General features: G+C 39.2%; 1 protein-coding gene across 4 annotated transcripts; it reads left to right on the forward strand.

The window, feature by feature from the left end:
• The first annotated feature begins 965 nt into the window (after positions 1 to 965).
• On the forward strand, positions 966 to 12,113 carry LOC148584953 (uncharacterized). 4 transcript variants are annotated; one of them, XR_015912707.1, is made up of 3 exons: positions 966 to 2,969; positions 7,220 to 10,041; positions 12,095 to 12,113. XR_015912707.1 is itself a non-coding variant. In XM_088517752.1 (3 exons), the coding sequence occupies exon 3, from the start codon at positions 8,668 to 8,670 to the stop codon at positions 9,955 to 9,957; it is 1,290 nt and encodes a 429-aa protein (XP_088373878.1). In that variant the 5' UTR covers positions 966 to 2,969; positions 7,220 to 8,523; positions 8,599 to 8,667; the 3' UTR covers positions 9,958 to 12,039. The 4 variants fall into 4 exon arrangements, 2 of the variants coding, with proteins under 2 accessions (XP_088373878.1, XP_088373877.1); XM_088517752.1 differs by lacking the exon at positions 12,095 to 12,113 and having other exon boundaries at positions 7,220 to 8,523; positions 8,599 to 12,039; XR_015912708.1 differs by lacking the exons at positions 7,220 to 10,041; positions 12,095 to 12,113 and adding an exon at positions 4,166 to 5,188.
• The last annotated feature ends 3,686 nt before the right edge of the window (positions 12,114 to 15,799 follow it).

The raw sequence follows: 15,799 nt of genomic DNA on the forward strand, positions 1-15,799 counted from the left end.
TATTCTTGGCGTTTTAACCATTTGTGGAACCCGACAACTGTACGTCCAGGATACTAGGCGGTTAGGTTTGATCTTCATCCTTTCAAATCCTTTGTCCATGTGCTCATAAATGTGCCGCTGCCCCCTCCACGTGTTTCTTCCTAAGTGAGTCGTGTCCGAGCGCGTGGGCTTTCGAAACAGGTGTTGGACGCTGAATGGTAACCTTTGTTGCGTCTGTTAATGGGATGGATATCATAGGCACCCTCAGCTTAGGCATAGCTGCTAGGGTTCGCTCGTTCATTGGAGCGTCTCCCTCCAATGCGAAGCCTTCTTTACACTTGGATTTTCCCTGTCAACAAAGGTCTTGGTTTTCGTCTTCTGATGAAAAGGTACTTCGACACAACTACAAGATTCCTCCTTCAATTTCATTACATTTTCCCAATGACTCCACTGGAATGATCAGTGGTCCCGGAGATATATGTGTTTATGAATGCATGTTTCGGGCAGGAATTCATTTGTCTTTTTCCCCAATTATGAGGGAAATGCTATCTTTTTTGGGATTAGCCCCCGGGCAGTTGATGCCTAACGGATGGTGATACTTTCTGGCTATGTTTCTATTGTCTCCCTGTTTTCCCCAGGGAGACAATGTCAATCCCAGAGTTCTTCAACATATACAGTACTCATATATACCCCAACACCGAGATGGTGACTTTCATGGTCCGTGGGAAGAACCAATTTATTGAGATAGGTACTGGTTATTCTAACAATAAGCATTAGTCGGAGCTATTCTTTTATATTTCCGACGACCGGGAAGCATCCCCATTGGAAGCTTTGCTGTTGGAGCACACCGTTCCTTGACACAGGGGGGGGGGGGGGGGGCGCTTCTATGGAGGATTGTGAGTGTTTCCGACTTTTCTCTCCCTTCAAATTTTTATTTCATATAATTTTTTTTTTTTTTCTTGAATCCCTTTCTTTTGGGAGGGGAGGAGTGTCCTAAATTGAGCTTGGAGTAGCAAAGTCGGGTTGATCGCATCTTGGCTTTCTCTTAACTTCCGGAGAATGAAGCTCGGATGACTTTCAGCGTCATTGTTACTGATTCCGCTCTTCGGGAGCAGTTAGGTTATCAAATCCTGGCAGATAAGGTTTTTTGGGATCGTCGGGGGAATCCTAAGAAGCCGGTTCCTTCCTTTGACAAGGTGGTTCAAAAATCACCGGCTCGGGTTCAAAGCAAGAAGACCTGAGCACACAAAATTGTCAATCCTTCAGATAAATTGGCTGTAGTTAAGGCTTCTGCTCTAAGGGGTTCTGCTTCTGCTTCTAAGCCTTTTGCACGTCCCCAAGTCCGGGGTACTGTGTCACCTGCTTCGGTTGCCAAGGCCAACCCCCCTGTGCCAAAGAGGAAGGCGGACAAGGGTAAGGCCCCACTGGAGGAGCCTTTAAAGAAAGCGCGGGTTGATAAATCCCTGGAACTTTTGAGCTTGGTGTCGTCTGTCAAGTCTGATTCTATTTCCGTGTCTTTCGGGGAACCTCGTCTTCAGATCAATCCGCCCGAATCGCTTCCTTTGAAGGAAACAGCTCCTCTGCAAGTGACTCCTTTGCGCATATGGCCTCGGGCATTAGAAAAGTCGGCTATTGATCCTGACGAGAATTCTGAGCCAGCAGGTGATGTTCCTATCTCGGGGTCAATCCCTCCTCTCCTCCTATTGGGTCCGAGAATCAGGGACCCGTGTATCGAGGACAACCACTTAGAAGGCACTCTAGGAGGAATTCACCTTTTATTAGGTTGCTGTCCAAGGGTTTGAAGGGGCATCCTCCGACTACAATTACCAAGATGCTGCTTGTAGACCATACCCGAGGGGAGGGCAGGCTTACCCTTGAAATGTTTGTGGACAAGCTTGTTATAATACCCTGAAATTTATACCTAGAATAAAGGTAATTTTAATATCAAGGATAAGGAGGATTTGCAATTTTGTTAAGATTTATATGGAGTTAGGTAAATAGACTTAATGTGAAAGAATATGAAAAATTGCTAGTTAGAAATTTAGTGGGTTATTGAAAGAAAAGTCACATTGTTTTGGACGCCAAAAATTCAATGAGTGACCTTAAACAAATCTATTTTAAGACCTTATAGAATGATGAGAAAGGAATATTTTAAAAGTGGTTTATGATTTTTGGACGCTTGTAGAAGGAGTTATTATTTTTAGAAGATGCAAGTGTCAAAACAGGAATTTTAGTCAAACAGAGGCACCGAATTTCGGGGGACTTTTGAGGTACCAAAAAGTTATGGGTTGCTATGATTTTTGGATATGTTGTGAGTCTTTGAATGAGGAAAATTTCAAGCCAAATTTTGTATCATTTGGAGTTAAATTGAAATAGTTATGATTTTTCCAAGTTTAATAGGTCAAGCTGTCAAGTAGTTAAGGTACCTGCGATTTGGGAAATTAATTAGATAGGTTAATGATCCTAGTAGGCCACGATTTTTAGGTATGTGGTAGTCAAAAGATTTATATTTGTTGAGGATTAATTATAAAGTTTTATGACTATATCTTGATAGGTTCATGCCAAGACACCGAAGTTCTAAGATGTAAGCATTGCATGCCTAAAAATCCATTTGACTGACACCTAAAGTTACAACTGTTACTCTGCATGTTTCCCTTGCTTTCTTGGTGGACACTTGGGTGCTAAGGTGTTATTCTCTTAAGAAATACTAGACACTTGTCTTGTGTGTAGCAGAAGTTGAGTCATGAGTGCATGTGGGACAAATGTCCCACATGTGGCAAGCTCTCAAGAGGACCAATTCCTCTCAATTCTCACAAGTGTGAGAACAAACTCTCATGCGTGAGAGAGTTTGCGTGAGGAAAGGGCAGCTTGCTGCCAAGAAGAGGAGAAAAGAAAAGAAAGGAAAGACAAAGAAAGAAAAGAAAGAAGAGAAAGAAAGAGGAGGAAGAAGAAAGAAATAAATAAATAAAATAAAATGAGAACTCTCCAAGGTAATACTTTTATATCTTTTATGGTATTTTTAGTATAAAGTTAAATTCCTAAAATTAATGTGGGGGCTTTCGTGTATAGTGGATTGTTATGCATTATTCAAGCTCTAGGTTGTTAGATTAATGGATTAAAACTCCAATTTTATTAATTGTGGAAATATGGGCATAAACCCTAATTTTTGTAGTTGAAATTAAATTTGGGGCTTTTAGTGTCTGAACACTAAGATTGCTATTTGGATGGGTTAATTATATTTAGAGTGTTAATTGACCATAAATTATTATGGGATCCATAGAAGTTGGTGCTTATTGGGTTTAGGTGCTAATATGTCATATAATTAGAGTGATTGTTGTAAATGTTTCTAAGCTTTTGATATTGGGAATAAGTTGCTAAATTAAATGGTTTAGAAAGAGAGCGATATTATGGCTAGATTGACTTCTTAAGTTGTTCATTGTAATCAGATGATTTTAAAGTAATAAGAATGGGACAAAGTTTTCCTCCAAAGTAGGTTGGAGGAATAATCTCTAAAGTTGACATGTGTCCTCAAACATGTGCTTCTCAGATGATGTTTTTAGTACCCTAATGTCCACAAACTATCATTAACTCCAAAAACTTCCATCTAAAATTTATTTTCTCCCTCACGTCTAGTCTCCCTCATGTCTCCACCTCTCCCTCCCCTATCGCACCAAAAAAACTTGCAAAGAAACAGCGTGGGAATTTGCAGAATCCTTGCACCAATGGCAATCTCCCTAGTGTCCTGTCCACTGGTGTGTATCTTAGACCCAAGCCCCTCAACTCAAGTATTAGGAACAAGCCTCACGTCCTGAACGTCTTCATCTGCCGACTTTTCAGATTTGACCAATTTGAAGGAGGAATCGACGTCAACTCATCTCACATATGGTTTCTATGATAATTTTTGAGATTTTGTGATTAGATTTAGATATGGATTTGCCATTGTGACAAAGCAAGAACCAGAATCATGGCTGCGGGGGAAGTGTGGGGATGATTTTATACAATGGTTGTTTGTATTGAGAGAAATTTACCGGAAGAGGATTTGAGAGAAACTTTTTTTTTTTACAAAGAAGTGTTGTATGAAAGTGTTTGTTAAAATGCATGAATGGCAATTAAAGTTTAAGATTTTTATTTTTGCACTGAAATGCATCATAGAGTTATTATTACCAATTCAGTTGCATAAATGCAGATGCAGTTGTGATGGCAGTGGTTGAATGCCAAATACCTTACAAGATTTGCAAATAGCAGGAATCCAGTCATATAGAAAATGAAAATACATTAGAGACCTCCAATTCTAAGCCACCGAACAGATAAACAAGTGAGAAAAAACTCTTCTTTTTTTTCTACCCTCACACAGAGCTGATGCCTTTCACTCTTTTCTCAATGACAACAAGGCTTGTAATAAATGGTAGTCGGTCAAGTGCTTCACCACTAAAAACAGAGATGTTCGGCACTTTCTTCTTCAAGCATGCACAGGCCACAAAGAGTCACGGTGTTGGGATAAAATATGCAAACTTGATTTGCTGTAAGAAGCTCAGAGTTGAGGGCCATCCAGGTGATAAACTAAAGTACCAAAATACTTCACTGAGAAGTAAAGTAAAAAGAGATAAGACTTTGTGGTTAAAAATAAACCACAAAATACAGCGAAAAGAATGGAACCCACGGTGACTTGTGAAGGTGCTGACCATGTTAGTGGGAAAGATCCCCCTCTTCAGTTTATTTCTTCCTGTTCTTCTTTCTTTCTGTGTACTTATAAAAAATAATAATAATAATAAATAAATAAATTATTTGTTCTTCACTTTGACCTCTCACGCGTCAAACTCTATTTCTTTAATGCCGTCACCCTAAACGCTGACGTCCCACCTGGAATTCATCGACACTTTTGTAATTTGTATCAATGCCAAAACATGTTTCCCCCCACATCATCATCTTCATCCTCCCAAGCAACAAGAGAAGATTTGTACAAGTTGGGCGTCCCACTTGTGCAGCGCGATTAATGCTGAACCCATCATCATCCGATCCCACCCTTTTCAAAGTAGCGCGATTACGCCCAACTTGTACAAATCTTCTTGTTGCTTGGGAGGATGAAGATGATGATGTGAGGGGAAACATATTTTGGCGTTGATACAAATTACAAAAGTGTCGATGAATTCCAGGTGGGACGTCTGCGTTTAGGGCGACAACATCAAAGAAATAGAGTTTGATGTGTGAGAGGTCAAAGTGAAGAACAAATAATTTATTTATTTATTTATTATTATTTTTTTTATAAGTACACAAAAAGAAAGAAGAACAGGAAGAAATAAACTGAAGAGGGGGATCAAATGACTCGCATATCTTAAGCCACATGGGTTGTGAGATAAGCTTTGGAACTTTTGTCTTCGCGATTGTTGAGTCTTTATCACCACCAAATTTAAGAAAATGACAATGAAAACTATGACGAAGTGTTCTATAACTATTTGATAAAGCCAACTCAATAGATCCAATGTGGTTAGCCAGATTCTCGTCTAAAGTCCACTTACCCGGCTGTGTATTATAAATAACAATAGTCTTAGCATTTTATATTATATGTAGTAAATAACATAACCTCAAACATTACAACTCACCAAAACACGAGCTCTTAACCATTGCCGCTCACTTGGTGGGACACGAGTCCAAGAGCTATGCCAGAGCTCGGCGGGTTCAAGAACGACATGTGTCACCCTCCTACTAAAATAATGTTAAGTGCTAAAATATTCATATTTTCAGCCCTTAACTTATATGTTTTAATCCTTCAGTTTTAGTTAATTAGGCCATTTTAATTCCTTCTTGTGTTTTCCATACTTTTGTAGGCTTTTGGAAGAAAATGAAGTTAAACTAGAAGATTTGGGCTCAAAGAGAGAAAATAGGAAAAGTTGGAGCCCCTAACACTGTGATCGATCGCAGGGAACCTGCGATCGAGCACAGTACCAGAGAAGACAAAGCATGAAGCGGCCACGAGCGATCGAGCGCACAACAGAAGAGGCTCGATCGCAGACGTGCGATTGAGCGCACATGGGTTGCGATCGATCGCACCCGTGCGCAGGAGACACATCAAAGCTGCGGCCAGAATGCTAGTATTTCTATATTAGGGTTTTTCAACTCCCAATTGTAATAGGTTTACAACCCTACGAAAATTCCTAGGTTTACTAGTTTGTCAAGAACTTCTAAAGCCTATAAATAGATCCTTAAGCCTTTAGAATAGGGAGGCTTTGGGAAGGAGAAGAATTGGAGCTCTTCAAGTTCAAGTTTTGGGTTTATTCTTTCCTTTTCTTTTCTTTTATTTTATGAAGATGTTTAACATCAACTTCATGCGTAACTAATTTAATTAGTAGGGCTAGATTGAAGCCCTAGTTATGTTTAGTTGATATTCAATATTGGCGCCCTTGTGATGATCTTGTTGTGATATCTAAATTGATTAATTCCTGATTTCATGAATTCCTCATATGTGTGTGCCTGATCAACATGTGCATGTGGTATGGACTAGTTAGTTAAATCAATTTGAATGACTGAGTCTTGGGTTTAACATAAGTAACGAAAAATATCGACATCGGATTCTTGGGTTAATCAACATGGGGAACCGGGAGTAGACACCCATGCCCTAAGCCTCATGTGTTTGTCGATTTCCACAATTTTATGCTTTCTGAAAGAACAACTTAGTAGACACCCATGCTAAATCCTTTAAGAAAGAAAAGAATTAGAGTAGATACACATGCCTAATTCGTTGCTTAAGAAAATCAATAGCTTAAGGAGTAGACACCAGTGCCCTTAGGTTGACAAACATTAGATATTCATAACATGATCAAAACATTGGCATATTGATATATTAGCTAAATATAATTAATGGTGGATATCAAAGCCCTACCTTTTTATCATTATCAACTTAAATCTAATCTCTTGTTTTATTTTACTTTGGGAATTGATTTTAAACAAGATTCAGCAATCCTTGTGGGAATGACCCCTTATTTGCACACTATACTACCGTGTTGACCTCGTGCACTTGCGGGTAAAACATCCATTTATTTGCATATTAATTTCGGTAGGTAATTGTGAACAACAAGCTTTTTTGGCGCCGTTGCCGGGGATTGCGGTGAATTTTGTTTAAAATTACTTTCCTTTATTGTGTTATTTTAATTTTCAATTTTCAATTTTATTTTCTTTTTTTTTTATCAAAAATATTTTCTGTTGATTCTTTATTTATTTATTTTTTTTCTATTTTCAATTTCAGGTTGCGGATTAGCATTCTGTGATTCTGATTGAACGTCAGTAGAGTGTGATCGAACGCACCAACCTTCAATCGAGCGCAGTTCCAGGGAGCATCCAGACCAGCAGCACTGAAGCTGAAATTCAATTGATGCAAGGTCGTTGATCTCAAGATTCAACTGTTATTCCACTCGATCCTTAAATTGAGCGGACAATTCGACAATGACCTAGAGGCAAAGAAGAAGAAGAAGAAATTGAGATGGAAGATTTGCAGGAGAATCCAATTGGGCCAAGACCACTAGAGGCAAATCCACCACCGGTGCAGAGACCGATGAAGCAAGCATTTATTCCAGCAAACCTCCATCAACCCTCATGCATAGCATATCAACCGGAGGTGGAAGGCAGCTATTATATTTCTCCTCAAATCTTTAATGTATTGGCTCACTTCAGAGGCACAGCTACTGAGGATCCCAACTTGCATCTTAAAGAATTCTTTGATTTATGCAAGTTGCAGCATGTCCAAGGCCTAACTCCAGAGAGACTCAGGTTAGTTTTCTTTCCTTTCTCTTTGAAAGATAATGCTAAAGTGTGGTATAATTCTTTGCCTGCAGATTCTATCCATACTTGGGAAGAATGAGCCACGAAGTTTCTGAAGGAGTTTTTCCCAGCTCAAAAGACAAGACAACTTAAAAGGGAACTTCAAATGTTCCAACAAAAAGATGGAGATATGTTCTTTAAGGCATGGGATCACTTCAATTCATTGCTTCTAAAGTGCCCACATCACAACATCCCTCAAGACGATCAGGTACATTTCTATGAAGGTTTAGATGATACTAACAAAGGGATGGTTGATTCAGCTTGTGGAGGAGCACTTATGGAGAAGAGTAGTGAGGAAACAATGGAGCTGTTTGAGACATTAAGTGAGCATTCTCAACAATTCTGCTCTAGAGGAAGGAGAGGAGCCAAGAGCAAGGGCATGTATGAAGCAAGGGCATGTATGAAGTGAACTTCAATGGGGAATCTCCCAATCAGATGGCAGCTGTGGAAAAGAAGTTGGACATGATTGTCAAGGCCATGACTGCTCAGAAAATCTCACCTTTGCAACAGGACACACCAATCCAGGTATGTGCTATTTGTTCCCATCTAGATCACACTACTGAGATGTGTTCTTTATCTCCATTTGAAGAGCAAGAAGAGGTGAATTATATGGGACAAAACAATTACCCCCACAAGAACAATCCGTACTCCAACACTTACAATCCAGAATGGCGCAACCATCCCAATTTCTCTTGGAGTAAAAATCAAGGACAGCAGAAGGGGCCCCAACAAGTAAGCCAACGAACTTAAGAGTCAAAGTTGAGCCAACTGGAGAATATGATACACAACTTGGTGACTTTACAACAGCAATTCACGGCTGATCAAAAATAGTTCAATACAAAGACTGATCAAGCTATTCAAAGACTGGAAATACAAATGGGGCAGATGGCAAAGGAGCTGAGTGAGAGGAAGCAAGGAGAATTTCCAGCCCAAACAATACCTAACCCAGGGAGTCACCAGCAGCTGAAAGTAGTCACAATTCTCAAGAATGGCAAGGTCATTGGCACTGGAGAGCCACCTCAAGCAACTCCAGTTGAACCATCAACTTCTAAGTTAAACAAAATGGAGAAGGTAAATGCACCCCCTTTTCCTCAAAGGTTAGTCAAACCAAAGAAAGAAAAGCAACTTATGGATATCTTTGAGACTTTGCGGAAGGTAGAAATCAATATTCCCTTGTTAGATGCAATTAAACAGATTCCTTCTTATGCAAAATTTTTAAAGGATTGTTGCATTAACAAAAGGAGATTTCAGAAGCATGAGACTGTGGCCCTAACAGAAGAGGTAAGTGTAGGTTTGTTGAGAAAATTACCACCCAAGCTAACAGATCCGGGGAGTTTTACCATTCCATGCAGGATAGGAGACCACCTTTTTAAGCATGCATTGCTAGATCTGGGAGCAGGGGTCAATTTGCTGCCTTACATGGTTTATGAAAAGTTGGGTTTGGTGGAGCTTCAACCAACCTCAGTCACCTTGCAATTGGCAGACGGAAGCATAAAAAGGCCAAGAGGTATACTTGAGGATGTGTTGGTAAAGGTAAGTACATTTATTTTACTTGCTAACTTCATTGTGTTAGATGTGGAAGAATCTCTTATGCCATCACCCTTGCCTATCATCTTAGGAAGACCCTTTATGAGAACTGCTGATATTACAATAGGTATGAAAAAGGGTACAGTAAATATGAAGGTGAGTGGTGAGACAACAGAATTTAAAATATTTGATGCAATGAAATTACCACATGATGATTTGGAGTGTTTTGATGCATGCATGATCCAAGGTGTTAGTGAGCCAATTTTGCAGGACCCACAGAAAGATCCATTGGAGGCCACCCTCACTCATAAGTTCACAAGTCAGGACACAGGGCCAGTCTATGCATATGTTGCTGAGGATATCAATGGAGCAAAGCAACCTCTTCAAGCCAGTCCACCATACCCAAGTACCAAAAGAAAGCTACAGCTGGATGAATGGGACGAAGTGAGATATGAAGCAATTGAGGATAACAAGCTCCACAAGAAAAGACCCAATGACCATTATCATAGAAAGCATATCAAGAAGGTGTCCTATGTGGAACTGAAATTGTTATCTTATCAAGAAAGTCCTGTCCCTGCACCACCAAGGGCACTTGAACCACATTATGTGGAACTCAAGTGCAGCTCTCCACACCAGTAGCACTGAAGCTACTAGTAGAGGCATTTGAGCAGTACTGGAGCTCAAGCACATCTACTCAAAATAGTAGTACTGAGGCCACTGAAGGTGGTACACTTTTTTTTCTCTTATTTTTCATCATATCAATTTCTTCACTTTACATGTATCTCACTTATCCTTTTGTGTTTCTTTTTCATTGTTGTACATTATGCATTCGGAAAAAAAAAAAAGAAAAGAAAAAATTTTAACATTCTGTTACTACGATCGATCTCAACAAGTATGCGATCGAGCATAGGAACTGAATGTTGGCCTTAAACATTCTGTTAGTGCGATCGAATGCACCTTGGGTACGATCGAGCACATATCACCCACACACGCACACCCTTGGCCGAATACGATTGAGCACACCATGTGTGTGATCGAGCACACTTGGACAGCACACCACGTGATCTACTTTAGGTCACTTTCCCCCTTACCCCACATCTTTTTCTTCCCTGCGCCGTACAACTCTCCAATCACCCACCTTCGGCACACTCGTCCTCCTTCTATTTCTCCACCATTTTTCACCACTTTTATCACACAGCCACTACACAGTTCACCTCTTCGGCCACCGTACCACCATTTTTTCCACCACATAACCACATAACCCCTTAACCATTCCTATCAACACCTCAACTCCGACACCCCCCCAAACTTCACTTTTCTTATAAATTTTTCGCATAGTGTGGGTGTTTATCCACCCACATTGTCTCTCAGTGTTGGGTGGTTGTTTTGTAGGGGGTTTTTGGGCATTTGTTGTTGAACTTTGCTACCGTGGTCATCAGAAGTGCACATCACTTGTTCGATAAAAGTCCCCACTCAAGCTCACAATGACAAGAACGAGAGCTTCATCCTCTCAGGGGTCCGAGGCCCAAGCTATTTGTCCCCCGCCCACCTTTGAAGAGTGGGAGATGCTGTTTGAGACCACCTTCACCATTCGCAAAGACTTCAAAAATCTTGAGGTGACTCAATGGGCGGTCGCCAAGTTCAAGCGAAGGGGGCTCAAGAAACTTTTCAAGCCGGTCACCTCCACTGCCTACCGAAAGTTGGTAATTGAATTCTATGCCAACCTCTCCCATGACTACAACAGATTGGCCACTCTCTCTTCAAAGGTGCAAGGCCAAGCTATTGACGTGACAAGGGCCGACATTGCAACAGCACTCCAATGCAATGATGAGCACCCTCCAGAAACAGGATAGCTTGCCGAGCAACCGCCCCGCTTCTACGTGGCGAAAATCATTGAGGACATGTGCCAGGGGCAATATACTGATGCCCACCATAATGCCGACAGCCGATCCAAGCTACCTCAAAGGCTTCGGTTTGTGGACTCCATATTGCACCGCAATGCTTTCCCATTGGGACACAAAACTCAGAGGCATGATCAATTTCTCCAAACCCTCTATGCCTTCCACAAGGATGCCTTGTACTCCATTCCTGACATTATTTGGAACCAAATTCACAAATTCTAAAATGGAGTGCACATTGGAGGAGCGGAGTCCACTCACTCATGGGGGTTGCCTTTCCCATACCTAATCATGTACATTCTTCGGAAAAAGGGCATCAAGGGCACCGCAGCTGATGAGCCAGTCACTACTACTCCAATATTTGGCATTTGCTAATGAACAAGAGCTGCTCCCATATGCCCCGGGACTCCCAGCACCAGTAGCTGGTGAAGAAGAGAGTGAGGCCGAGCCCATGGCCAAAGATGAACCAGCAGCTTAGCTGGCAACAGCAGAGGAGGATGAGGCCCCAATCACTTTTCAAGCCGCCCAGTATTGCTCCCTTAGTGAAGAGATGGCGGGCCTTCGAAGAGAATTGGTTGATCAAAGAAGGGAAGCTCGGGAAGATAAAGAATTGATGGATCAACGATTAGCTGCCTTAGAAGAATTGATGCGGTCCATACTTAGCCATTTACCACCCCCATCTAGAGCATCTACTTCTGGACAGCACTGAGATGGGACCACCGTCTGGCTGAAGACGTAAAACTTAGCGCTCATGAGAGGCATCCCATAGTCTATCCTTTTATTTTGTTTTGTTTAAGTGTGTTTTAAGTTAAATTTTTTATTTATTTATCTTTAGTCTTGTTCCTTTTTACTTGTTTTTGTGTTTTCCCATTTTGCAGGGACAAGTGTGCTTCACTTCAAGTTTGGGGGTGTGCTATGAGCCATGCTTTCCAAGACGATGTCGACCATCTCCCGGGTACACTCTTTCCTTTACTTAGACACATTGGGGACAATGTGTCATTTAAGTTTGGGGGTATGGGCACACATGATTGTTCACACACTTTGTCCCAATTTCAAGTTATTTGTTTGTGTGTTTGTTTGTTTAAAAAAAAAAAAAATTATGCATGTTCATGTTTTCCCTAAAATTTTAAGTTGATCTAAAAGAATTGTGGCTTGAATTCATTAGTGAGCTTAAAATTTTGAACACATGATCTGATGAGTGAATCTGTTAGTTTGGTTACTTGTTGAGGACAATTGAAAAAATCACATGTTTGATCTGATCACACAAGCACATTAGCACATAATTTGTGGAGTATAACATGAGGTCTGATATGTGTGTTTCTACATCTGGGATAAAATTGGATGACTTATTAGATGACACTGTGGCATATATATTGTGAAAAAAAAAAAAGAAAAAGAAAAAAAAAATGTATGAAATAAATGATCATTGATGAGCTTTTCACTGAGTAACTGGACCTCTTGCCTCAAAGCATTGAGTGTTCACATCAAAAGGTGCAAAATGATTTGATCAATGTCATGGTTAGTTTGGTTTTGTAGCCTTTTTGACTCGAGTTAGTAGGTCCTTAGGGGTGTCTCTACACCTAATGCCTAAAACCATCTGGTTTGAGAGTCACTGGCTTAACACTCGCTATAAGGGTCAGTTAGAAAGCTTAAAGGAACCAAACATTGCACAACCTGACCAAAAAAAAAAAAAAAAAAAAAGAGAAAAGAAGGAAAAGAAATATCCCATGGTTGTTCATTCTAATAGGAATTTCAATGAATTTTGAGAGATGGAGACATTACATGTTGGAAAGATTTGGAAGCCTCATAATTTTGTGCTAATTCACTGTACACAAATTTCAAACTTGTGATGATTTAGTATGTCCTTTGTAAGTAATTGCACTTTGAGGTTCCAATTCATTGTGAAGATGGAGTTCATCTTTTTAAGCTGCTTGTGAATGAAAATCATAATCTTGAAGTGATACTTAATTTTTATGATAACATGAACTGTGCATGATGTTTGTGGGTAACATTTCTGGAAAACCCTCACAAGACTTCACTCATCCTCTAGGGAATTCCTAGAGGTTTAAAAGGCTTGTTGCATATGCTAAATGCAATCGTACATCCCACGAAAGATGGATTTATCTTTTTGTCCTCTGTTTTTCACTTTTGCTTTTAGTTTTGTATTGCTAAGGGACTAGCAATATGTAAGTTTGTGGGTGTATTAAGTACTAAAATGAAGTAAAACTAGAAGATTAATTCTTCTTTTTTTTTTTTTTTTTTTTTTTTTTTTGTGTTTTCCATACTTTTGTAGGCTTTTGGAAGAAAATGAAGTAAAACTAGAAGATTTGGGCTCAAAGAGAGAAAATGGGAAAAGTTGGAGCCCCTGACACTGTGATCGATCGCAAGGAACCTGCGATCGAGCGCAGTACCAGAGAAGACAAAGCATGAAGCGGCCACGAGCGATCGAGCGCACCACAAAAGAGGCTCGATCGCAAACATGTGATCGAGCGAACATGGGTTGCGATCGATCGCACCCGTGCGCAAGAGCCACATCAAAGCTTCGGCCAGAATGCTAGTATTTCCATATTAGGGTTTTCCAATTCCCAATTGTGATAGGTTTAAAACCCTACGAAATTCCTAGGTTTACTAGTTTGTCAAGGACTTCTAAAGCCTATAAATAGATCCTTAAGCTGTGAATTTGTTACACATGCATTATAGTTGAGACATTTTTGTTAAAGGTCTCAGGATTGTCGATTTTATAGTTAGACCCGTAAAGATCTTCTGAGTTAATTCTACTACAGTTTTCTTTTCTAAGAATAAACAAAGTAGAAGCAGAAGTATATATATCGACATAAAGTGTCACTATGTAAGAGAACATTAAGTGACACGAAGTGTCTATTGAGCATATAAGTATTGAACTAATGATTATGGATTCCATGACTAAAAGTTTACCGGTAAAGAAAGTATAAAGTCATGTGGAATATTTGAGACTAATTAATTCATTTGTGCTGAGTTTCTCTTTCATTGGTCTATGGACATAAAGTGAATGTTATAAAGATTTTTTTGCACACATATATATTATTTTTATCCATGGGGATAAAATAAAGTTGGACCCGAATGACTTATATGAAGTCCATTCATAAAGTTCATTATCCATAAAGTACTCATTTAGGGAGGTATTACACATTGTGATACATGGAAGGAACGGTTTATTATATAAAGGTTTTACCGCCATGATTCGTACGTAGTATTCCTAGAATGAGTGGGAGGATTCCATGAATAGTTGGAATAAATAAAGTGATGGTCATATCATAGAACCGAACACCATAAGGAATTTTATATGTCATAAGGGCCAAGTGGGAGAATATAAGAAATTCCATTTAAGGTATGTCCCTTATGTCACGTATATTTATTGTGATTATAAAATATATAAATAATTACGATGCTTAGTGATTTATTCCAATTAAAGATTATTCTATCAAATCAAATATTTTGAATTAAATTATTGATTTAATTCTTGCGGAAACAAATATCTGAATTCATTAATGATTTTATTTTGTGGAATCAAATAATCTGAATTGATTATTGATTTGATTCTTATTCCTTGATTGGAGGAATAAATAAGGTAATAGTTATGATTGAGGGTCCCTAACCTACCTATAAATAAGGCATGTGTATTCCATCTTCCATCTATTGGCACCACTAGTAGGCATAGTCAGAAAAACCTCTTTCTCTCTATTTTCCTATTGTCAGGCTCTTTGATTATTTCAGGAAAGGTGTTATTCATTACGCTTGAGCAAAGCAATAGCTGAGGGTATTTATATAATTAAATTATTTCCTCTACTAATTTATATTGTTAATTAGCATTTAATTATATATAGAATTCTTACATGTTACACATCGAATCTTGGTTATCTACCTTGATCAAGCGAAGCAGTGACTTCGGGATTGATGTGTAGTGTACTGAGATCGTAAGGTACTAAACGGACCAATGAGTTGTCTTTTCATAAAAATGATGTCTATTAAGAAAAGGCAAAAACTTTGTAATAGACTACTTTAGACTTTGATTCAAAATTCTGAGGGAATTGTGGACTCAGATGTTTTGTGTTAATTACTTTGATGTATCACCGAGTGAGACCTATCATTAGTCAAACTAACCTCAGTGCGTTGGGTAATCGCATAAAACATTGAGGGAAAGCATTTTCCAATAGGGAATCCAAAATCCTTTGTTTGTGAACTAAGAAATAAGAAATTTCCCATTAAGATGGATTTTATGGTTATTATTCTCAGAGTCTTTGGCCAGGGCTATTTGGTTGGCATATCAAAAGATATACATGTGTTTTTCACATGTATGAGAATAACATAAAATCAATGACTCAATGATAAAGAGGTAGAGAATTAAGTGGCAGTTGATGAGTGCCAAATATGGTATATTTGGGCCCCATAATTTACATTAGTTAATCCTTTAGTTGTGTCGTTATCTAATATTTAGTTTTAGTTTTGTGTTTTTAGTGTTTTGTAGGTTGTTGAAGAGAAATTGCATCTTTAAAGGAAAAAAATGCAAAGTTTGGAAGAAAGCACACTTTGAGAAGACCTAGATG

This window comes from Corylus avellana, chromosome 6 (assembly GCF_965113065.1).
Source record: "Corylus avellana chromosome 6, dhCorAvel1.hap1.2, whole genome shotgun sequence".
Lineage (NCBI taxonomy): Eukaryota > Viridiplantae > Streptophyta > Magnoliopsida > Fagales > Betulaceae > Corylus > Corylus avellana.